A 23,677-nucleotide genomic window follows, 5' to 3' on the forward strand; every position below is an offset into this window, starting at 1 on the left:
ACACAAATCACTGCTGCTACCGCCAATGATAATAATAATAAATGAAATAACAAGGGAAGAGAATACAACCTCTCACCACCCACCGACCGACACCCAGCCCGACCCAGCAGTGATCTAAGCCCTTCCAGCTAACTGCCCTCAGTTAATATAGTGGGCATGACGTGCTGTGGTATGGAATACCTCTTTGGTCAGTTTGGGTCAGGTGTCCTGTCTCTGCTTCCTCCCGGCTTCCCCTCCTCCCTGGCAGAGCATGAGACTCAGAGTCCTTGGTCAGAGTAAACATTACTGAGTAACAACTAAAAACATAGGTGCTATCAGCACTGTTCCCAGGCTGAAAGTAAAAAACACAGAGCTGCACCAGCTACTAAGAAGGAGAAAAAATGACTGCTATTGCTGAACCCAGGACGATAAGGAACATACAAAGGAATGCTGCTCCTTTACCGCTGCAATCATTTTCCAGTCATCAGAGGCGCACATGACTGCTCTCCTGGACCTCCTCAGTGCTGCATGGTAAGTCTGAATTTCACAAGGAAAACAGTGGATAGGGAAACTATTCAAGGTTAGTTGTGAAATTTTAAATGACTATTCATATACACACAAAACTTATGGCATTCTTCCATTTAATGCGGTATGACATAGAGTACAATACTTCAAGACCAAATCAGAGAACTTTCTTCAAATAACAGGAAAAATAATCTGGACATTGCAAATGTTACATGGTATAATTCACAGTTTTATCAGCTTCTTCAAGTCATAAGGTTTTATATCTGCCACTCTTCTACAGCTCAAGACTGAAAATTACCAATTTTAGCCTCTGTAACAATGGGATATTGAAACTGAAAGATCTTCAAAAGATAAAAAAGCTGCATTTTTTTCTTTTGAACAGTACTTCTTGAAGCTTCAAAAACTTCTGAAATGTTGTAGTAAGAGCAATATGGAAACCAGTTAATTGGTAATATTGCCCAATCCCAAGAGATACATATGTCTGCAGTTATCACTCTGAAGGACTGGGGAAACTGGAGAGGCAATCCCCTGAAGATATTTAGGTGGGTATGGGTAGGCAAAAAAAAGAAAAAGGAATTCTTGGTTGTTGAGTAGATGTGAAAAGTACACATAATGTAGTAATATCTAAAAGCACCTAGTGTAAGCTTTCGCTTCATGTATCTCCAAGGTTCTTAAGGACACATGCCTTAAAAAGGAAGGATAATATTGCCATGATGGCTGGCACAGAGGTGAAATGCTTAATTGAGGTTAGCACAGAATTTCTCTACAGAACAGAAAGTTCTCATTATTCAGGAACTAAAAACTCTATCAAGTGACCTCTACAGCTTGTGACACTATTAAGTACAATCTCTGAATGCTTGTCTTGAGACTACAAGCATAAAAATGTGCTCTGCCATTTGCAGACACTAAAGAGTTTGCTCTCATATGAATTCCCTTACAAACTATTCATTAAGGAAAAAATCCAGAAGTACAAAGTCAGCACCCTGAAAAAAACTTCAGTGGTCACAGATCAGCCAAATGGCAAGACCTTTAAATAGCAATAATGCCTTCTGAGAATAACAAAATAATTTTAATCTGGTCTTATCACTGTATGAAAATACAGTGCTTAGAGATTCAGCAATACAGACCAGTCCTTCCCACTGCCACAGAAATACTGACTAATATTACCTTGAAGATGAGCAGGTTCCACCTGTTTAAATCAAGAATTCAGTGCCACTGCCCGTCTTCTTTCACTTTCATGAGTAACTGGTACTGAGCTGCCATGGAGGTGGTTCTATAGCACTGAAGTGACAATACAGAATTTATGTTTAGGCAACCAGTTTCTCAGGGTAAATTTATGTGGAAACGCTGAGGGTTTGTGGGGTAATTGTGAGGCAATCTGTATTGCATAACTACTGTCAACTCCAATACTCAGTGCTAGCTATCCGACACAGATACAGCAGATGTGCCAGTCTAAGTGTGAATAGGGTGCAAACTGAATAAAAGAAGGTAAAATGTGAGGAAGAACTACGTTTCAGTGGGTCCTACTGGTTTGAGAGCTAGAACCTGCAGGTGCTCTACAACAATCATCTCTTTTTGGACAGTATTCGAAGGAGCAAGTAATTTGACTATTAGAGGAATCAAACAGAAAACCATCAAATGAAAGGTCCTCATCAATATATGCATGTCTCTAGATAAGATACAATCTCGAGGAGTAACTGTCTTAGAGCAAATGATTCCACAACTGAGACTCCACACCTGCAGCACCTACAGAAGTTTGAAAAGACACTCTGAAAACCATTTGGGCTTCAACAAGGATGGAAAGGAACTGGTGGTAAAGTTGGAGAAAGATGACAATTTATCTGGGAATTCAAACCTGAGAGGTTAAACAGAGCCTCCAATTTTGCAAGCTGAAATGGCAATGAGCCAGAGGAAGGAACACCTTTCTGATCATTAAAACATTTAGTCTTATCCCTGAATTTACAAAACCTAGCTCTCTGGCAGTCACAACCACAGATAAGAGGATAGGACAAATACATAGGAAGTCCCAGTTCCAGGGTTCAGATGTTTTTCTATCAATTACGTTCACAGAAAGATGGCAGGAGAATGAAATTTCCAAAATAGGCCAGCTGGCTCCAGTACAACCTCATTAGCAGGCAATAGCACTCAGATGTGAATAACTAGCATGGAACACTCATTAAGCTTTGCAATGTCTCTGCCTCATCATTAAAGGGAATCCCTACAGGAATACACTTAGTAGATCCTGAAAGAAGCATTGCTCAGTTATATACGTGGCTAGCATCTTCTCTCTAGGAAGACAGAACATGAAAATATCCAACGCTGAACAATGCCTGGGAAGGTAATGCTCTGTTGAGAGAAAAATGAAGCTGTGTAATTTCTGGAAGTAGATATATCTGTACCTTGTCCTTTCGTGCTAACACAACTGAGACACACAAGGCCAGTCTGAGTAAATCTTACACACAGAGTTTGTCTTGCGAAGCCATTTAATGAATCTAGTAACCCAACAGGTAAAGAGAGTAAATATTACTGTTAAAATGTCAGGTTCCCCATTTCACCTGCTTTGTATGATAGGATTTACTTTCCAAGTGAAATAATCCCAAGTAAATGTTCATCTCTGTATCTGGCCAGTCTTTAAAATAAAGTGCAACACTAAAGTATGTTCTTGAACAGAACCACTCATAGTCACAAGGACAACAGGCCAGCACACTTCCATTCTGGGAACAAGAGTCTTCTATGGCAGACTGCATTGAATTTAAAGCCCTTAATAGCGTCAGAAACAGAAAGGGATGCTCAGGAGACATCTGCATAACTGCCAAGACCAAATAAAAATACTAGGTTCATGCCTCAGATGAACAATCTGCTGGTGCTTGCAAGACCAATGAAACTTCAAGTCATGCCTGTCATGAAGGCAAAAAAGAAAAATGTGTGTATACACATTCTGAAAAATAAAACATCTTCACTTTTGTACTCACCATGAAGGTTAGCAGCAAGGTATTTTTCAGTCTGCCTGACAGACCACTGTCTGTCAACCCTCTAGGCTTGAGATGATCTACCTTTGTTTTAATGAAGAACAAGAGTATCCTAAGGGAATTTTACCTGGTGATATACAATCTGACTTAGAGTTAGCCAGCTCATGGCAGCCATGGAGTCTTGAATCTCCTGAGTCTTTTGTAAATGTCCGAAGTAGACAGATCTGAAATTCAAGCTTTGAGTATTTATAATTTTCATTTCCAAGAAATGTCACAGCTTTCTTGAATGCCAATCAGAAAATGGAATACAAGCTTCTCAAGCTGCTTAAGTACAAAAAGTGCTACTTCAGTAGAGGAGCTGATTGGGACTAAAACAGCACTGGGCATTCTCTTCTTTGTACATCCACTTGCTGAGAATAGAAAAGACAGAATGATGACGACCTTCAGAAATACTGTGAAGAGAAAAAGCTCTCTGAACTCTAGTCACAGTTCATAAAGAACATCCAAATCATGCGAATGCGGACTTGACTTTGTAAAAAGAAGGGTAAATTCAAAGTAGGAAATATCCTTAAGAACAGAAGACATGCGATATTGCCAACTGAATTACTGCTATATGAATATTAAGAGACACTAAACACATGCCAATAAGCAAATAATGCCGAAATGCAATGCTACAGTTTAATGAATAAAGTAAGACAACAGATGTCTCCTAGTCACCAAGGTATCCAGACCTCAGAGTGAACAACCAACCAGGGAGAGTTGTCTAGCCACAGCACTGTCAAAAGCACCAATGACAAAATAAAATCTGAACACTGGGAAGAGCTGATAAAAAGTCATGAACACTTTCTCATTAACAAATATCTACCCACATCACATATACCAAAAGGAAGTTATATTTCAAAGTCTTTTAGGTGGACAACTGATTTGGGTCCATTTAGTAAATGCCATACAACAGAGTATCAGAAGCCAGACCTGAACAATGCTTGTTTACCCAAGAGAAAAATGCATTACACAGCCCCACACAACTGTGAAATAATTGTAAGACCTTTTTTCCATAGAATCTTCACTGGTATCTTTTCCTTCCTGTTAGTCACATCAGACTTCACTTAACCTGTATCAAGTGATAATAAACTGCTGAATGGATGATGTTTACCTACATGTTTAAAACAAACTTCAGGAATTTTCTCAGAAAAAAAAAAAGTGTAGTGTGCTGAATAATTTACCACTTTTCAGAAAGAAAAATCTATAAAAGAGCTTCAAGAAGTCAGCAAGATTTGCCTTACTAAATATGAGAGGCTAAGAAAGTTGGGGCTGTTCAGCCTGCAGAAGAGAAGGCTGCGTGGAGACCTCAGAGCAGCCTTCCAGTATCTGAAGGGGGCCTAGAAGGATGCCGGAGAGGGACTCTTCATCAGGGACTGCAGTGATAGGACAAGGAGTAATGGGTTAAAACTTAAACAGGGGAAGTTTAGATTGGATATAAGGAAGAAGTTCTTTACTGTGAGGGTGGTGAGGCACTGGAATGGGTTGCCCAGGGAAGTTGTGAATGCTCCATCCCTGGCAGTGTTCAAGTGCCAGGTTGGACAGAGCCTTGGGTGACATGGTTTAGTGTGAGGGGGACTGGAATTAGATGATCTTAAGGTCTTTTCCAACCCAAACTCTTCTCCTTTGTTTGCAGAAAAGCTTTTTCAGTCACACAATCTAACACACCTCTTCTATTGTATCACTTAACTATACTTGTCCTCAAGGCTATTTCCTGGACAGGCTTTTAAAAGTTTAATATCCAGAATGGGATTAAGAGGAGAACTGCAAAACACTCTTGTTTAATAACAACCCTATTTTCAGAAGTTAACCATTTTGTATGATTGTATGAGAAATTTGATCAGCTGATTCTTCATTGTGTGTTTGTAGGGGGATTTTTGCAGGAGCTAGAATACAATCAGCAGTTTCCTACTGCTCCACAGTAGCCATAATAAATTAAACAGCAATTTACCACTCATAAAACTGTTGCAATCAATCTTAGGGATTTAGGGGGTTGATCTGGGGTGTTTGGATTAGATTATTTTTTGGGGGGGGGAAGTGTTACCTTTGCTTAGTGTTGAGTTTTATACAATATTTATTGCAGACAACTTGTCATTAGCTACTGAAGTTGAAGGACATTTTAAAAGTTAAAGTTCATCTGCAAACCTTGATGACACCAGGAAAATGACAGAATTTTAAAGTACCTTTTCTGGGTAGCTTTTCAGGTTATTGAAGGAAGCGATACAGTGATGTAGCACTACTTCTAAGATACGTTAACATGTGCATAGATGTGTTTTTAAGTTTAGATAGTGTGTTTCTAAGAGTTTTGCTGAATTACGCTGCAGATACTGAAACCTGACTCATCTGCAGAGTGAAATACCCTTAAAATGAAGCTGTTCCCAGGGTGCACAGTCCCTCCAATATAGAGAAGGGAACATGTAGTGATATTAATAGAACTGCTTATGTATAGGACAATTAAGCCCCAAAAGGCAGTGGTGTAGTCCTTGGGAAAGGAGGGTGAGGAGGGCAGGAAAGGTTGTGGAGGGGGCAGGGAGGATTGCTAAGGAATTATCATGAAGACCGAGTCTGTAAATACAGAGATCAGGTGACCAAACTATATTCGGAACTCCTACAAATTCAGCAAAAATGCTTTTATTACTGATCTCAATTATGAATATAAAGAGAATATGAATCATATTGTTAAAGTAGGTTGCAGTAGTGATGGTGACAGCAGCGTACTGGTTTTGCACGGCAAGGTTTTGGAAGCAGAAGGGCTGGAAGGGTGGCTCCTGTGAGAAGCTGCTAGAAGCTTCGCCCCGTCCCACTGAACCAATGCAGCTGGCTTCAAGATGGATCTGCACCATGGCGAGGCTGAGCTCATCAGCAATGATGGTACACATCGGGACAACAAAGTTAAGAAGGAGAAAAAGTTACAGGGCAGGAGCAATTGTAGCTGGAGAGAGGACTGAGAATATAAGAGAAAAACATCCCTACAGACACTTGCATCAGTGCAGGAGGGAAGAAGGTGCTGCAGGCACTGGAGCAGAGATTCCCCAGCAGCCCGTGGTACACCCCATGATGAGGCTGCTGTGCCCCTGTAGCCCATGGAGGAGCAGATCTCCACCTGCAGCCACTGGAGGTCCACGGTGGAGCAGATCTCCACCTGCAGCCCAGGGAGGATCCTACGCTGGACCAGGGAAATGCCTAAAGGAGGCTGTGACCCCATGGGAATCCCGTGCTGGAGCAGGCTCCTGGCAGGACCTGTGGCCCCATGGAGAGAAGAGCCCAGGCTGGTGCAGGTTTGCTGCAGTACTTGTGACCCCACAGGGGACCCACACTGGAGCAGTCCGTTTCTGAAGGGCTGCACCCACGGAAGGGACCCACACTGGAGCAGTTCAGGCTGAAAAACTGTAGCCTGTGAGGACTCATGTTGGAGAAGTCTGTGGAGGACTGTCTCCTATTGGAGCGACCCCATACTGCAGCAGGGAAGAGTGTGAGGAGCCTCCCTCCTAAGGAGGAAGGAGCGTCAGAGACATGTGATGAACTGACCACAGCCCCCATTCCCTGTCCCCCTGTAGGGAGGACATAGAGAAATCAGAAGTTAAGCCCAGGAAGAAGGGAGGAGCAGGGGGAAGCTGTTTTTAAGATTTGATTTTATTTCTTATTACTCTACTCCGATTTGATTGGTAATAAATTGAAGTATTTCTTCCCCCGAGTCGAGCCTGTTTTGCCCATGACAGCAATTGCTGAGTGATCTCTCCCTGTCCTTATCTCAACCCATGACACTTTTGTTACAGTTTCTCTCCCTTGTCCAGTTGAGGAGGGGAAGTGACAGAGTGTCAACATCACAACCCCGGTGTCTAGCCAGGGTCAATGCACCACAAGCACTCATGGAATTCAGAAGAGAGCTAAAGGCTTAGAATTGTTACAAATCAATTTGGATCATTTGCTGTTGCCTGTAAATTAGGGGAACTAAATCAAAGGCTTATTTTGATAAAACACCATGTGAAAATGTTTTTTTTTGTCATGTTACTCTTATTTTTCAGCATGAACTGTGCAATAAATGAGTACGCTGAAGAGCTGAAATGTGCCTTTGTACAAAACCCAAATGACTGGAAGTAAGAGATTTACAGACAGAATTTAGTCAAAGCTAATGAACTGGAAGGGCGTAATTGCAGGAATGCCTCCCCACAAAGCAGTGCTAGCCAACCCCTGATAGTTATGATTCAAAAGGATTTGTTCCAGGTATGCACAAGTCTCAGATTCAAGCAGATTAAATCACATTAAAATATCTTCTAAACTTATAATTAAAGTTTGCCATAGTTTAAGGGAAACATTTCTTTTACTTTAAAGATTTTATTTCATAAGGATCCTTAGATTCAAGGAAAACTATGTAAATTCTCTTTTAGTTTATCAATTTAAAAGGTGTGTTCTGAACTGCTATTTCATCCACAATGTGTTCTAGAGACAACCTGAAATTACTTTTGGCATGGAAACAGGAAATTTTAGATGTTTTTCCAACCTAACACTTGCACGGGATTTATAAAAATTAAAGTATTTAATTGGGTTAAAGTATTTAGGTTTTAGCATTTTGTCAGAAAAATGACAAAAATTCCAAGTCAAAAGTTGTTACCGTTACACAAAATGTCCAACTGAGCCTTTAAACATTTGCTTTTAATGTAACAGCTGAGTCTGTAGCATACATTTAGATAAAAATTGTACAATATTTTCAATTATTCAAACATGGAGGAATAGAAAATTAAGATTGTTCAAACAATTCTTATTTTAAATACCCACACATCCCTATGAACAATGGCTTGTAAACATCAAAACCCTCTCAGTGGGAGAAAAAGCCACTGATTCTAAGACAGTTTTTGATAAATTTAGTAGGATAAATAGAAAATATTTGATACCCTACATCACCTCATTGTTTGGGAATTGGATTAGTGGGAACAATAGAAATACAAGTAGGAACATTTGGACTTGAAACACTGAGAGATTTTTTTTCCCTTGATGCTTGAACAAAAGGCAGTAAAGATTTATGATGTGCCAATTTGCGAACTAAATAGAAAAAACATTTTTAAGATTAGTTTGCTCAAACTATTCTTAATGCAAGTTGAAATGAAGCTGACAACAATTTTGGGTGAGTCGATTCTTTTGCTAATTGTCCAAATTCAAACATAAATTATCTTAGTCTACATAAATTATCTTAGTCTATAAAGGACTTCTATTGCACCTAGCAGTTTATTCGCTCTTAGAAGCCTTGTCTGTTGATTCCAAGTATCCAGATACCTCATGGCACAAAAGCCCTGCAACTCACCCCATGAAACAGTATGTATTCATCCAGTGTTCTAGAATGACATACTTACACAATTGATTTTTCCAATCTGCTCCCCTGTGATCCAACTATTTCTCCCAGTGTACAAAACATCTGTCCCAAAAAATCCTGAAAAGCAGTAACATAAAACTCAGAATACATATTTCACATTGAAACAAATTTGGTTTCCCATTTATCTGGGCTGTTTATTACTGTAGAACACACTGCTGAACATCACATCTAAATAATAAATATGCAATAATGAATCATAAGAAAAGACTCACTATTATATATTTCACATAACATTGGTTCATATTTACAGAAGTAACTCTAATACAGTCCACTTACTGGTTTTTTTTTCCTGCCTGTTTCATTGACAAAAATTAAACTGAGATGGAAGCAAATTAAAAGGATTAGAAACATGACTATTTCTTTACCTTCTTTAAATGGAGCTTTTTAATAAATTTTTCTTTTATGAAGATATTGTACACTGATTCTATGAATTTCTTGGAAGTTAATTATGTTGGCAACATTCAAGCCTGAGCAGGATCTGTATGAGCACCCTGGATTGCAAATATACACAAACACTGCCTTAATGACACACTTTATTTATCCCGTTTTATACTTTACCACTAAAAATTTTCATAATATGTTTGCCTGCAACATAAGTAGTATAAAAATATGAAGGGATTTTCAAACTGTTGTATACAATGATTTTATGCTGCAGATGCACTCCTTATGTTCCATGTGAAAATAGCTTGCTAGCTCTGTTCTTCTTCAGCATTACTGGCAGCAGTGGTAACAGTACCTTGTAAGATTTGTTCATAAACAGTAATGATCAAGACACTATGATTCCTATGCAGCAAACTGTAACTTCATGATACTGTGTACAGTAGGGAGTACCTGCACAAGTAGTTCTTACTCTTCTCTCAGCCTAGGTCACTCATTGCTATCTCTGAGCTGTGTTAGTTATGGGTCCATATAATGAATTGCTTCTGAGAACTAACCCCACCAAAGAAAATAACTGCAAAAAAATACTTTTTTCAACTATGTCCCTTAACTGATCTGACACCACAACACTGCTTCCATAAAGGTAAGTCTTTTAAAATGGCTAAAAAATTACTCCGAAAAGACTCATCTCATTCATTTTTAAAAACATTGGGCATGACATATTCTAAAATAACACCATTTTCTACAGTGAAACCACAATTTTCTTCCCCCTTTTTGTGGAGTTTGAATGATTCATTCCTATTAATTCCACAGTCTATTATTAACGACAATTGTCCATTACTCTGTTCTTTCCTTAAATCAGTAAGTTACCATGAACATAAAAGTCTGATTTCAGGTAGTCAGTTTCATAAACATTATTAGAGACAGCTAAAATCTGCCTAAATCAGCTGAAAAACTGCAGACAGCAGCACTGTCTGGTCTGCTTACTTTATACATCCATTATAAAACTCGGCAAAATGCGAAGTAAATGAAGCAAAACTGAGTCGCTGAAATTGAAATTCTTCAGGCTGATTTTTTCATTCCCCCAAACTGTATAACTAGGAAATGACACTGCCCAAAGGAATGGGTCAACAGATTTTTAGGAACAAGGAAGATTTTACTCCACACAGGGTGACTACAACACATGAGCAGTCTAGCTATGCAAATACTATTGACATGCTTCAGAAACAAAGCCGCCAGTGCATGGATATGAGCAAAGCTCTGCTCACTTCCTACCCACACACTGCCGAAATTGTTAAGAGCTACTGAAAAGATACACAGGAACCTGGCAGCAAAAGGAGCAATCCAGACCAACCTTGAGCACTTCAGAAATGATAGAAATTATCGTCTGTGATTAAGAAACACATTTCTAGCTACCATCTTTTGTAGCGTTCTCAGAGCGCCATCTTCTCTGTGTGCATATATTCTATGTGTATAGTTTGGATGCCTTCAGCACAAGTCTACACCAACTCATACAGATTTCCTCTGGAAGACAATGGAGGACAACAGGTATTTCTGATATTAATGTTAATGTGTAAAGAATAAAGTTTCCCTCCACAACTGAAGATTCCAGGAAATAGGCTCTGTTTAAAAGACAGGACCTAATGCATCCAAATATGCCTAGCCTATACTAATTGGAACATTGCAGGCACATATGTAATTCAGGAGCTACTTGAACAGTCTTCAGAAGAACAGTGATTTGTTTTCTCATTGTTTTGTTCTGGTTTTCCATGGGCTCAGCAAGATATTCAAAGCTGAGTTCCAGTTCCCATAATCAAACAATGAAATCTAGGCTGTATATTTGTATACATCTTTCTTTGCACTTCCTTAGTGACTAACTTATACTGTGTCTTATCTTTTTCTTAAAGCTTAATTACAAGTTTTTTTGTGCAAAGAAGTATGTTTCAGGGGAAAAAAAAAGAATTCAGATAAACTAGGTACCACAGAAGTGCAAAACAATCTTGAGCAGAAGCCCGGTATAAGCCTTTATCCTTACTGAAGACAGCATACAGAAGACTTCCCTTTTCTGCATCTTCACAGCTAGCACTGCAATTACACAGACCATCTTTTCAAGATGACAGAGATGAAAAACAGTTTGCCAGGATCTTTAAATCATTACACGGGGGATCCAACTGGAGATCAATGGCTGAAAGTCTTTTATTTTCACTGTGAAACACACACAACATTGCTTCTATTATTCTCCTTTGCTCCAGGTTCCAAAAGGCTCATTTATCAAAGCTATCCCATACTTACTTAACAAAAGTCACTCAGATGCCTCTGAATTCTATTATCACATCTCTAAATTTTAAAGTTACTATTTAACCCTTTCCACTTCAGGATGATATGAGTATAAAAGGTTTCCACCAATATGAATAAGGACAAAATCAAAACATGTTTACACTTCTTAGGTCCCAGAGAAGTAACAACAAAATGCAGCATACCACATATTTAAAAGGTATGCATGGGCGCTTAAATATGCCCTCACCAGGACAAATGTCCTGCTAACATTATAACACAGAACAATAACTGCATTTCTCTCCATTCATCTGGTATTACTTACAGTCAAATGGAAATAAACATATTTAGGAAAGTGTAAGCATTTCAGCAGGAGAAAGCATAACAGTGAGGAAAAACTTACATGTTTTGATAGGTTCGGGCTCTTTGAGTCAACATCATAGCTTAAAGAGAAAAAAAAAAGGTGATATCAGAGTTGCCAGATGACAGATCCGAGATAAATGTAAGAAGATAGAACCCAAACAGTTCTTTCACCTGTTTCAGTGTGTGGAATTTACACAGATACATGAATGGAAGTCTCACCAGTAAGAATGGCAAACTGAATCATCACAGATTATAGGATTAGGCTCACTAGCTATTTGAAACAAAATAGTTTTCAACAAAGTACAGCCTTCTAAGAGAAATTATTTTGATATTCTTGTTTGAACAATGAAATCTGCCAAAGAAGAGAACAAACATTAAAAAATAATCTTAGAAAACAAACTTGTGAATTATTTTATTACGTAGTTCTTCGGTCATTTCACTAATTAAATAGAAATAACTGACAATAAACTAAATTGCTTCTAACTATAGTTTGACTATAAGGATAACAGGAAGGGATTAAGGATAACAGGAACGGATTCTAGGGGTACGTAGCAAATAAAAAACAAACTAGGGACAATGTAGGCCCCCTGAGGAAGCTCTCGGGAGAACTGGCTACACAGGATTTGGAGAAGGCTGAGGTTCTGAATGACTTCTTTGCCTCGGTCTTCACTGGCAAAGGCTCCAACCGCACCACTCAAGTCTTGGAAGTCAGACGCAGGGACTGTGAGAATGAAGACCTTGGGCCCACTGTGGGAGAGGATCTGGTTCGAGACCATCTTAAAAATCTGAACGTGCACAAGTCTGTGGGACCTGATGAAATCCATCTGTGAGTCCTGAAGGAGCTGGCGAATGAAGTTGCTAAGCCACTGGCCATCGTATCTGAAAAATCATGGCAGTCAGTTGAAGTTCCCGACAACTGGAAAAAGGGAAATATAACCCCCATTTTCAAGAAGGGGAAAATGGAAGACCCGGGGAATTACAGACCAGTCAGTCTCACCTCTGTGCCTGTCAAAATCTTGGAGCACATTCTCCTGGACAACATGCTAAGGCACATGAAAAACAACAAGGTGCTTGGTGACAGCCAGCATGGCTTCACTAAGGGGAAATCCTGCCTGACCAATTTGGTGGCCTTCTATGATGGGGCTACAGAATTGATGGACAAGGGTAGAGCAGTTGATGTCATCTACCTGGACTTGTGAAAAGCGTTCCACACTGTCCCACACAACATCCTTGTCTCTAAATTGGAGAGACATCAATTTGATGAATGGACCACTCAGTGGATAAAGAACTGGCTGGATGGCTGCACACAAAGAGTTGGGGTCAATGGCTCAATGTCCAGATGGAGACCAGTAACGAGTGATGTCCCTCAGGGATCGGTGTTGGGACCGGTCTTGTTTAACATCTTTGTTGCTGACATGAACAGTGGGATTGAGTGCACCCTCAGCAAGTTTGCCGATGACACCAAGCTGTGTGGTTCAGCTGATACGCTGGAGAGAAGGGATGCCATCCAGAGGGACCTTGACACGCTTGTAAGGTGGGCTGATGCCAACCTCATGAAGTTCAACCATGACAAGTGCACCTGGGTCAGAGCAATCCCAAGCACAGCTACAGGTTGGGCAGAGAAGAGATTCCGAGCAGCCCTGCGGAGAAGGACTTGGGGGTGCTGGTTGATGAGAAAATGAACATGAGCCGGAGGTGTGCGCCTCGTAGCCCAGAAAGCCAACCGTATCCTGGGCTGCATCAAAAGGAGCGTGACCAGCAGGTTGAAAGAGGTGATCCTGCCCCTCTACTCTGCTCTTGTGAGACCTCACCTGGAGCATTGTGTGCAGTTCTGGTGTCCTCAACATAAAAAGGACATGGAACTGCTGGAGCAAGTCCAGAGGAGGCCACGAGGATGATCAGGGGACTGGAACACCTCCTGTATGAAGACAGGCTGAGGAAGCTGGGGCTGTTCAGCCTGGAGAAGAAAAGGCTGTGCGGGGACCTCATAGCAGCCTTCCAGTACCTGAAGGGGGCCTATAGGGATGCCGGTGAGGGACTCTTCATCAGGGACTGTAGTGACAGGACAAGGGGTAACGGGTTAAAACTTAAACAGGGGAACTTTAGATTGGATATAAGGAGGATGTTCTTTACTGTGAGGGTGGTGTGGCACTGGGATGGGTTGCCCAGGGAGGCTGTGAATGCTCCATCCCTGGCGGTGTTCAAGGCCAGGTTGGACACAGCCTTGGGTGAGATGGTTTAGTGTGAGGTGTCCCTGCCCATGGCAGGGGGGTTGGAACTGGATTATTTTAAGGTCCTTTCCAACCCTAACTGTTCTATGATTCTACAATTCTATGACTTGTTCTTTTCAGTTTATTAAGAGATATACTTTCTGTTGCAAAAAGAATCATATGTGGAGTCTCTTTCTTTAAAAAATAACATTAAAAACAGATACTCTGGTTTCAAGTTCAAAAAAGATTTGTGTTCTGTGGGAAGAGGCAGCCAAATCAACATTCCTACACAGCCCCAGCTGTGTCTTTATTTCAGCAACGCCTTACCTACTTGGAAGAGAATCCTTTATTTTACAAAGTGACTATCTGTTATTTTCAATAGCAGGGAGTGGTTACACTCAGCAGATTTAATGGCATTGAACCCAACTTTTGAAATAAAAAATAAAGTCTGCACCAGGCTTCCATGGTGACGATGACAGAATATGTACCTGGCCATTTAGAAGCACCCTGTAATCTATCTTAGCATTGATTGTTTCCTTTCACTCTTTGACACCGTTTAAGCCTAGATGGAAACAGCTAGCTGCTACTCATGTTTTGAACACAGTGGAACTTTTTTCCTCACTCATCCCTCCAACACTTCTGTTAACTTAGAAAGCATTCTGACCTGCTATTAAAAGACTTTTACAGCTAAAGAAAAATCAGACATTTTTTGTTTGTTTCCATGATACAGGAAATACTGCCATTCAAAAACATTTCAGTACACCAAAAGCACTTTAGTAAAAGCTTGATTATCACAAAGACTGAATTGGTAAGAATGGGGTGAAATGTAACAGATGACATGCAAGGTGACCTGGTGACTAGAATCTCAATTCTGTTTTCCAAAGAATAAAGTGGAACTCAAACCAATCCCCCCAGTGGAATTAAATTAGTACATCTGGAATAATGTCAAAAGCCATCTACTTCTAGAACAATGGCTGTCATTTTAAAATCTTACAGTTTAATATACTTAGATGCATACTGGCATTTATTTCAGTAAAGAAAATTTTGGCTGTGTACTGCCTGTACAACATTATATTTCTGGACATAACGTTCATATCTGTTTTTTTGGCTATGCTGCAAGAATATTTTAACATTCTGACATCCTTAGCTTTTTAACTATTTCTAAAAGTAACGACTGTGAGTAGGATAGTACTTTAACCAGTTAACACCAGTCAATTTCTTAAAAGTCGGTCATCATTGTTACGTTACACATTTATTTCTGATGAAGCAATGCTAAATCAATCATGTTTATTAATAGAATCACAGAATCATAGAATCATAGAACCATAGAATAGTTAGGGCTGGAAAGGACCTCAAGATCATCCAGTTCCAACCCCCCTGCCACAGGCAGGGACACCTCACACCAAACCATGCCACCCAAGGCTTCATCCAACCCAGCCCTGAACACCACCAGGGATGGAGCACTCACACCCCCCTGGGCAACCCATTCCAGTGCCTCACCACCCCCACAGGAAAGAACCTCCTCCCCACATCCAATCCAAACTTCCCCCATGTAAGCTTCAACCTGTTACCCCCCGTCCCGTCACCACAGTCCCTGATGAAGAGTCCCTCCCCAGCATCCCCACAGGCCCCTCCCAGGCACTGGAAGGCCGCCACGAGGCCTCCACGCAGCCCCCTCCTCTCCAGGCTGAACAGCCCCAACTTCCTCAGCCTGTCTTCATACAGGAGGTGCTCCAGTCCCCTGATCATCCTCATGCCCCTCCTCTGGACTTGTTCCAGCAGTTCCATGTCCTTTTTATGTTGAGGACACCAGAACTGCACACAATACACTAGGTGAGTATTTGTTTAGTTCGCTCAGGAGAGGCAGTGGTTACAAATTGCATGTTTGTCACAACACTCCAAATTAATTGAACGAGACAAAAAATAATACAAAGTAAAACTGAAAACATGGCAAAGCCACATAACAAGCAAAATCAAATTTGTTTAACCCACGGGCCTCCTGGAAGCCAGAAAAAAGGGTCAAACTCCCACCCTTCCCAGGTTTGGACAGGAACATGAGCCAATTTTTGGATTCCGGATGTGATTCATTTTACTAGTTTACCTTTTTGTGATTACCTTTTCCTCCTTTCATAATGAGCTGGGGGGAGTACCTCTGTTCTTCATGTCCTGTCTTAACATGTTCCTGGTGGACCAAATTTCCCCCTCTTATAGCCAGCTCTTTCGCTGCCCCTGTCTGCAGCAATTCCTGGGATAGGGATTCATGGGCAGGAATTCCTCACACCATTCCTCCAAATAATGGATGAAAGAGTCTTAGCTCTTTCCCAATCATCCCTCAGGCAATGGCCGGTGGAGTCCCATTTCAGCTTCTCACACCCTTCTCCCAGGCAATGGATGTTGGAGTCTTGCCTCAACTCCTGCCATCCATCTCTGAGAAAAGAGATAGGTGGAATTCCATCTCAGCTTCTCATAGCAACCTTTGAGACAGTGGACAGTGGAGTCTAATTTTGGATCAGTGTCTAACAAATGGGCTTGCAAAAAGATGGAGAGCTCTTCAGAAGAATCGGTTCAGGGATAGCCAGACATCTGAGTTTTGATTGCACCGTGCTGTTCCCTTCTCCCTGAATCCCATAATGAGTTATTGGGGTATTCCATTTCTATTCTATTTTATTCCACTCCACTCTATTCCATTCCATTCTGCCTCGCTCCATCGCATTCCGTTGCGTTCCGCTGCATTCCATGTCAGCAGCCGGCGATGCAGACGTCACAATGCCCCAGGACAGTATGAAAGGGAGCAGCCCGCTGTGTCCCCTGGCAGAGGTGGCACGGGGCAGGCCTAAGGCATCCCAGAGGAAGGCCTTCAGCTTCTGGAGTTAGCTACAGGGCGCTCAGGTAGGAAGAGCAGCGGCTGGTCAAGGCTGCTGGAGGCTCTTGGCTGCAAGGCCAGCTGGTGGCCGGAAGAGCTTCTTAGCTCAGGGGAGGGATAGCAGTCCTTTTCTGCTGGCTAGGCATGGCCAGAGCATAGGGATGTCTTCTTGAGGAGCACTGTAGAGCTCAGCATCCTCATCCCCCACAGAGCCAGGGGCAGCAGCCATAAGCAATAGGATGGAGAGGTGTTTTCCTGGGATGGCGGTGCTTCTGTCAGAAGCCCCTGAGGTGGCTCCAGGTTGAGGAAGAATAGGGCTTGGGTATCTGGTGAGAGGTGTGACCAGGCTGTGGACCAGGAGCAGGTCCTGCTGCCATGCTCAGGGATAGCCGATCGCCAGCGCTGGGGTCAGGAAGGAATTTTCCCCCGGGACAAATTGGCACTGGTCCACGGGGGTTTTTTGCCTTCCTCTGAGCATGGAGCAGGACCACTTATCAGGGCTCCTGTGGTCCATTCTGCGGGGTTACTGCCTGCTGCTTATGCAGCACGAAGGTGGTCCCTCGTGTCCTGCAGCTGGGGGGGGAAGGCGTGCTCCACGCAGGTGGCCCTGGTGTCCCGCAAGTGGGGGGAGGAAGCTTTCTGGCCTGCCAGGGTATCGCCCGGGAATTGCTGCTTGTCCTCTGTAGCGTTGAGCACATGCCTTTGTCAGGGTTCCCCTTTGGACTCGGTTCTTGCCTGCTGCTCTTGCAGCTCCAAGGCACTCTCGTGCCCTGGCTCTCTTTGGCTCCATTGCCCAGTGCAAGCTTGTAGTGGGAGCGAGCTCTGCTCTTCCCTTAGCTTCATGTCCCTGGGGGTTCTGCACAGCAGCCTGTGCTTGGAAGGGCTCCAGCCTTGCTGCCCCAGCAGCAGTTGCCACCCCTCAGCTCTCCCTGTGTGCAACATCAGTGCCGGGCAGGCACGAGAGCGCTTTTCATGCATCCCTGGCGAGGGAGCGCAGCAAAGGAGCGAGTGTTGGAAGTCAGTGGTGTGCTTATACTCAACAGGTGTCATGCTTTGAGAAATAGCCCATGCTACCCCACGCTGCCGACTTCTACTTCTTCTTGCACATTTGTGTGTGGTCGGTGACGATGCTGTTAAATAATCCCATCAAACTTTCCTCTTGGATATAAGGAAGAAGTGTCAGGGTGCTGTTAGGGTGCCGAGCACTGGAAGAGGTCGCCTAAAGAAGCTGCTTGCACTCCTTCCCATGGCGACGTACAGCACATACTACCGTGTTGTACCGAACCTTGGGTGTCATCCTATGGTGACGTATGACACCATGTTGTACAGACCCTTAGGTGACATCGTCTGGCATGGTATAAGACCAGGCTGCACTAAGCCTTGGGCGACCTGTTCTCTTGTGAGGCATCCCTGAAAATGGCAGGGTGGTTGGAACAAGGTGCTCTTGAGGTTCTCTCCAAGCCTAACTATTCCATGATTCTAGGATGTAATGATTCTAGACGAATGTAAACTCTAAGAAACCAAACCAAAATCCAATGGAATAACAAAATAAAATCTTGTTTCCACATGAAAGCTTTGTGATCTGTGTTCTTGAAAGTGGTTTTGGAGCTGAAAACCCCTGACATTGCAGAGAAATCAGTGTCACTGTTATTCAGCTCAGGGTGAGCGGAGGGAATGGAATTGAACGGAACGTAATGTATACCATGTGAACACTTACTATCTCTTTCGAAGTTAATTTTATGGAGCACAAAACTTATTACGTTTATAGAGGCTGCAACATTAGAGTCAGAGATTTTTAACTTACAAATCGAATCGCAGATTCTCTCTTTCTTCAAAGAAGTAGTCCATTATAAATTTTCTTACAAAATCTGGATTTAAAGTATTATCGATTACTTCTGTTCTTCCAAACTGTAAAAGAAAAGTGTAAGTTTAAGCCACATACTATAATGAAGTATAATTAAGTAGACTGCCAATACCAATAACATGTGAGATGCGACAGAGCCTGTAAAAATTCTTTGGAACAGATGCCATGAAAGAAAATGACCCTGTTTACATGAACAGATCAGTTATCTGTGGATGAAGATAGACTGGCAGAAGACTTTGTATGTCAATACAGAGTGGTGCACACCTCCTATTGTATCACTTGAGATTTATAAACATCACGTCCCAATGCCAAGCAGAATCCGCAAAATTTTGTGGAAGAAATTCAGTAACACAAACATCCACCATGGCCTCAAAAAACAAAAAAAAAAAAAAACCAAAACCCCCGACAACAGCAAGCAAAAGTTTGCATATATTGCTTATTTCAGACAGCTTTAAATATTAGGAAACATAGCCCTTCCGCTATAAGTGTGTAATTTTTGCATTACCCAGCTCCTACTTCACCTCAGTTCAGCTCTCTCTTCAGCTCTTCTCTACGGTTTCTGGAAAACGCCTTTTCTTTCTTGGTGTTTACAGGAAGAGCCTCAGCTTTTGTCAACATGAAAATGTTTTAAATAAATAAATAAGAACCCAACCCACCAAAACCAAAAAACTTCAGTTCCTATACATCACAGAAATGACTGATCATAAAATATCAGTGGGATTACTTTGTTCTTGTTTTAGCTGTTCTTTCAAGACGGGGAAGAGATTCACAGCAACCCTGTGGAGAAGGACTGGAGGTGTTGGTCAACAAGAAAATGAATGTGAGGCAGCTGCAGTGTGCACTCGCAGCCCAGAAAGCCAACCGTATCCTGGGCTGCATCAAAAGGAGCGTGACCAGCAGGTCGAAGGAGGTGATCCTGCCCCTCTACTCTGCTCTTGTGAGACCTCACCTGGAGTATTGTGTGCAGTTCTGGTGTCCTCAACATAAAAAGGGCATGGAACTGTTGGAACAAGTCCAGAGGAGGGCCACGAGGATGATCAGGGGACTGGAGCACCTCCCGTATGAAGACAGGCTGAGGAAGTTGGGGCTGTTCAGCCTGGAGAAGAGAAGGCTGCATGGAGACCTCAGAGCAGCTTTCCAGTATCTGAAGGGGGCCTATAGGGATGCTGGGGAAGGACTCTTCACTAGGGACTGTAGTGATAGAACAAGGAGTAAAGGGTTAAAACTTAAACAGGGGAAGTTTAGATTGGATATAAGGAGGATGTTCTTTACTGTTAGGGTGGTGAGGCACCGGAATGGGTTGCCCAGGGAAGTTGTGAATGCTCCATCCCTGGCGGTGTTCAAGGCCAGGCTGGAAAGAGCCTTGGGTGGCACAGTTTAGTGTGAGGTGTCCCTGCCCATGGCAGGGGGGTCAGAACTGGATGATCTTAATGTCCTTTCCAACCCTTACTATTCTCTGAGTCTATGATTCTACGGTACTAAGGAAACAGAACAAAAAAGTGGTTACTGAAATGGGCATTTTATTTTGCCCTACACATTGTTTGTATCAAGACGTGTTTGAATATAGCCTGATGAAAATCCTCTTGACAATCTGCTGAAAGATCATCATTAAGGAGTCCTCAAAACTGCAATTTGGGACTAGAGACTTCTGAATGACTCAAAGACTGTCAAACTCTTCATTGATAGGACTTAGGTAAATCAATAAACATGGATAAAGAAATAATAAACCTCACTGCAACTGCTTTCAGGATGCATTTCCTAAAAAGGTTTTCACATCACAGAAGTGAATCTAACCACTATGACCTGTACAGAGCCCATCAGCTTCCAAGAGGAGCAGCCCTACCTCAGCCCCTGCATACTTAACATATACGCGGTATGAAAGGACAGAGCATACTCCAGTCTCTTCCTCTCAAAATTGAGACATTTCATTGCTTGATTCTTATTAAAATAAAACAGCAAAGAAATCCAGCCACATTATTTGTGTGCTTTAAAGAAACTCCATTACAGTCAGCAACTCTTCTTTTCTCTTTTGAATGACCATGCACGCATGTGTTGAAGTGGCAGGGGACTGACTACAAACACCTTCATTCATGCAGGTCATCTGGAGAAGTGGGCCTATAGCTAAGAGGATGAGCGATTTGCAGAAAGCAACTATCCACCCAAAGGTCTCAGGTGCAATAAAACATTCAACAAAAGTTAATACATCTTCAAGACACAGCTCTATAAATGTCTTAGGAAAAGGAACAATCCTCAAGAGTGACACAGTGGTGATTTGTGTCTTTACAGAATGTACTTGAATACTGTTAGGTACCTTCCACTTTTTTTATGCTGTGAGATGTTCAACTGGGACAGTCTTATTCAGAGATCTCCATATTCCAACACTTCCTATAAAAGACAGAGAAGCAAAACTATCTTCCCAATGAACGATATCATCTCCAAATAAAAAGGCAAAGAATATACAACATATAGCGTCAGTTAGCATACTCCTTTGCCAAGGCGACACCATTTCTTAAAACCTAGGAGGAATGATTTCCTGGTGTCATGGGAACCTTGATATTCCCTGTAAGAAGGCTTCTGAGTATGTTGTAAGGCACAAATTGTTTAGAAAACAAGCTTACTCATTAGCAATCACTATTTCTTCAACTCTCCTAAGCCAAAGCAGTAACTATGAAAGCAGTAAGCATTATACAGACACAGGCAGGAGAAATCTCCAGAAGCTCTCCAGAGTGATGAAGATAATAGACATTCAAAATGAGACCCCGGAGTCTCTTAAGAGAGGAGCAGCACAGGATGCACATGATCCTGGAAACAGATCAGAACAAATAGTGTGATCCTTACTGCTTGTTTTAGATGACAAAAGCCAGTCTCTCGAGAAACGATTTAAGGTATTCTCTGAAACGTGGGGATAAATTTGACAGGCAGACTGCTGTAAACAACACTTTCTTGAACCAGCACTGGTGACTAAAATGGCCGAATATTCATAGCAGTAGTAAAAAGTTAGCATTTCTCAGACAATAAGTATGGCTGGAATATTTGCCTGGGCTAAAAGGCCCTTCTTTCCCCTGTGAATAGTAAGGCTCAAATTTTATGTACATTCAAAGTCTCCAATCAGTTTCCAGGTCAAATAAATCTCAGTGTTTATAAATAAAATCTTCCCCTGTCAGCTGCATGCTTTATAACATTCAACAATATTGAATCCAGGAAAAAATGAAAGCTGGAATAGTTGATAAAATGAAATATGCAGCAATATCTAAGCATTTAGTAGTGTGTGAAGGTATGCACTGAAAATGAGAAGCTGCTCTCTGACACAAGCCAGTAAACGGCATTTCATCACACCAGGGATGAGAAGTGAAAACAGTGGGGTCATAAGGACCATCTATTTTGCAGTTCTGAACAGGAATATATCTCCTGTATTTTTTCCCCTCAAGGGTCCTGTTTCTTCAATTTGCACTTTTACAGCAAACTGTCAAAATTCTCTCAGAGTTGCATAAAGACAAGATTTATTCTTAGTACCGAAATCCAGTAAATCCTGACCTACTCTAGAAGCAAAAGACCCAAGCCTTCAAAAAAGAAGATCCAAGGATGACTGCATTGCAATTGGCGAAGCTACCAGAAGCACAGTAAGTAAGTGAAGAACACACACACTAAGTTCTAGTCTTTCATGCTACGTCCAACAGAATCAGACACACATACACAGATTTTTAAATGAAAACATCTCCCAGCCTTGTGCAGATTCAAGTAGCAAATTGCCCTGGGAGACTCACCAAGCAGGAAAAAGACAGGTTACTAAAGTTCTTAAAATCCTCAAATTAGGACAAGCTTGAAGGAGAATAAGAGAATCTTCAATCTTGTGGGACAGTTCTATATACATGGAAGACAGAGGGAAACAAAGAATACAGGGAGCTGTAGCCTAAGAAAGTTTACTTTCTGCTCCCAAAGCCATTATCTAAATTGAAAGGCACAAACCCCAAATAACTGAGTGAGCTCAGAGGATAACTTGTCAAAAGAGTCCATTTAGGGCCACTAACACTTCTCGACAAACCTCTGGCTTGACACATTCATAAACAGATCATTTTGTGACAGTATGCTCCTTCTTGAAACAGTAAAGGCAGTTTGCACAACAGGAGGATATACCTGACTTTGGAAAAGACATTTAGAGGAAAACAAAGTTAATGGCCAAGGAAAACAGACAAGAATCAGAGAATACTTGAGGCTGGAAGGGGTCTTGGTTGATTCTCCAATTCCACCTTCCTGCTCAAAGCAGATTAGCTACAACAGGTTGTCCAGCCAGGTTTTGAGTATGTCCAAGGACAAAGACTCCACAATGCCTCTGGGCAACCCGTTCCAGTGCAAGATCACCTTCACAGTGAAAAGGGTTTTTCTAACATTTAAATAGAATTTTCTGTATTTCAGTTTGTGCCCATTGACTCCTGTCCTTCCACTGGGTATAGCTGAGAACAGTCTGTCTCTGCCTTCTTTACTGCCTCATACCAGGTATTTATAAACATGGATAACATACAAGCCTCCTCTTCTCCAGTCTGAACAATCCCAGCTCTCTCTGCCCCTCCTCATATGAGAGATGCTCCCACTTCTTTAACTTCTTAGTGCCTGATTTTTTTCATAGAGGGTAGCTCAGCATCAGACATAGCACTCCAGCTATGGTCTCACTGCTGCTGAGGGCAAGGATCACTCCCCTTGACCTGCTAGCAATGCCAACCCTAATGCAGCACAGATGCTGGCTTGCACACTCAGAAACACTCTCCATTTCTCTCACAGGGAAGGTCTAATGGACTGTGAGCATGACAATTTCTACAAGTGCATGAAAAAGCAAGATGAAGGCACATA

At 41.9% G+C, this 23,677-nt stretch overlaps 1 protein-coding gene across 10 annotated transcripts in view; it reads right to left on the minus strand.

Annotated features, from left to right (window-relative positions):
• Positions 1-23,677, minus strand: part of CPNE8 (copine 8) — a 99,321-nt gene that overhangs the window by 50,802 nt on the left and 24,842 nt on the right. For 8 of the 10 annotated variants that reach the window (XR_010609772.1, XM_065665604.1, XM_065665627.1 and 5 more), the window contains 3 exons: positions 18,773-18,876; positions 11,936-11,975; positions 8,861-8,937 (listed from right to left, as the gene is read on the minus strand). Coding sequence is in view for 8 of the 10 variants with exons in the window: in XM_065665604.1 (XP_065521676.1) it covers positions 8,861-8,937; positions 11,936-11,975; positions 18,773-18,876 (221 nt within the window). In the remaining 2 variants the exon portion in view is untranslated. Of the gene's footprint in view, positions 1-8,860; positions 8,938-11,935; positions 11,976-18,772; positions 18,877-21,143; positions 21,193-23,677 lie in introns of those variants that run through there. The other 2 variants (XM_065665624.1, XM_065665631.1) reach the window with 2 other exon arrangements.

The sequence above is a fragment of the Lathamus discolor genome, chromosome 1 (genome assembly GCF_037157495.1).
Source record: "Lathamus discolor isolate bLatDis1 chromosome 1, bLatDis1.hap1, whole genome shotgun sequence".
In the NCBI taxonomy this organism is placed as follows: Eukaryota; Metazoa; Chordata; class Aves; order Psittaciformes; family Psittacidae; genus Lathamus; species Lathamus discolor.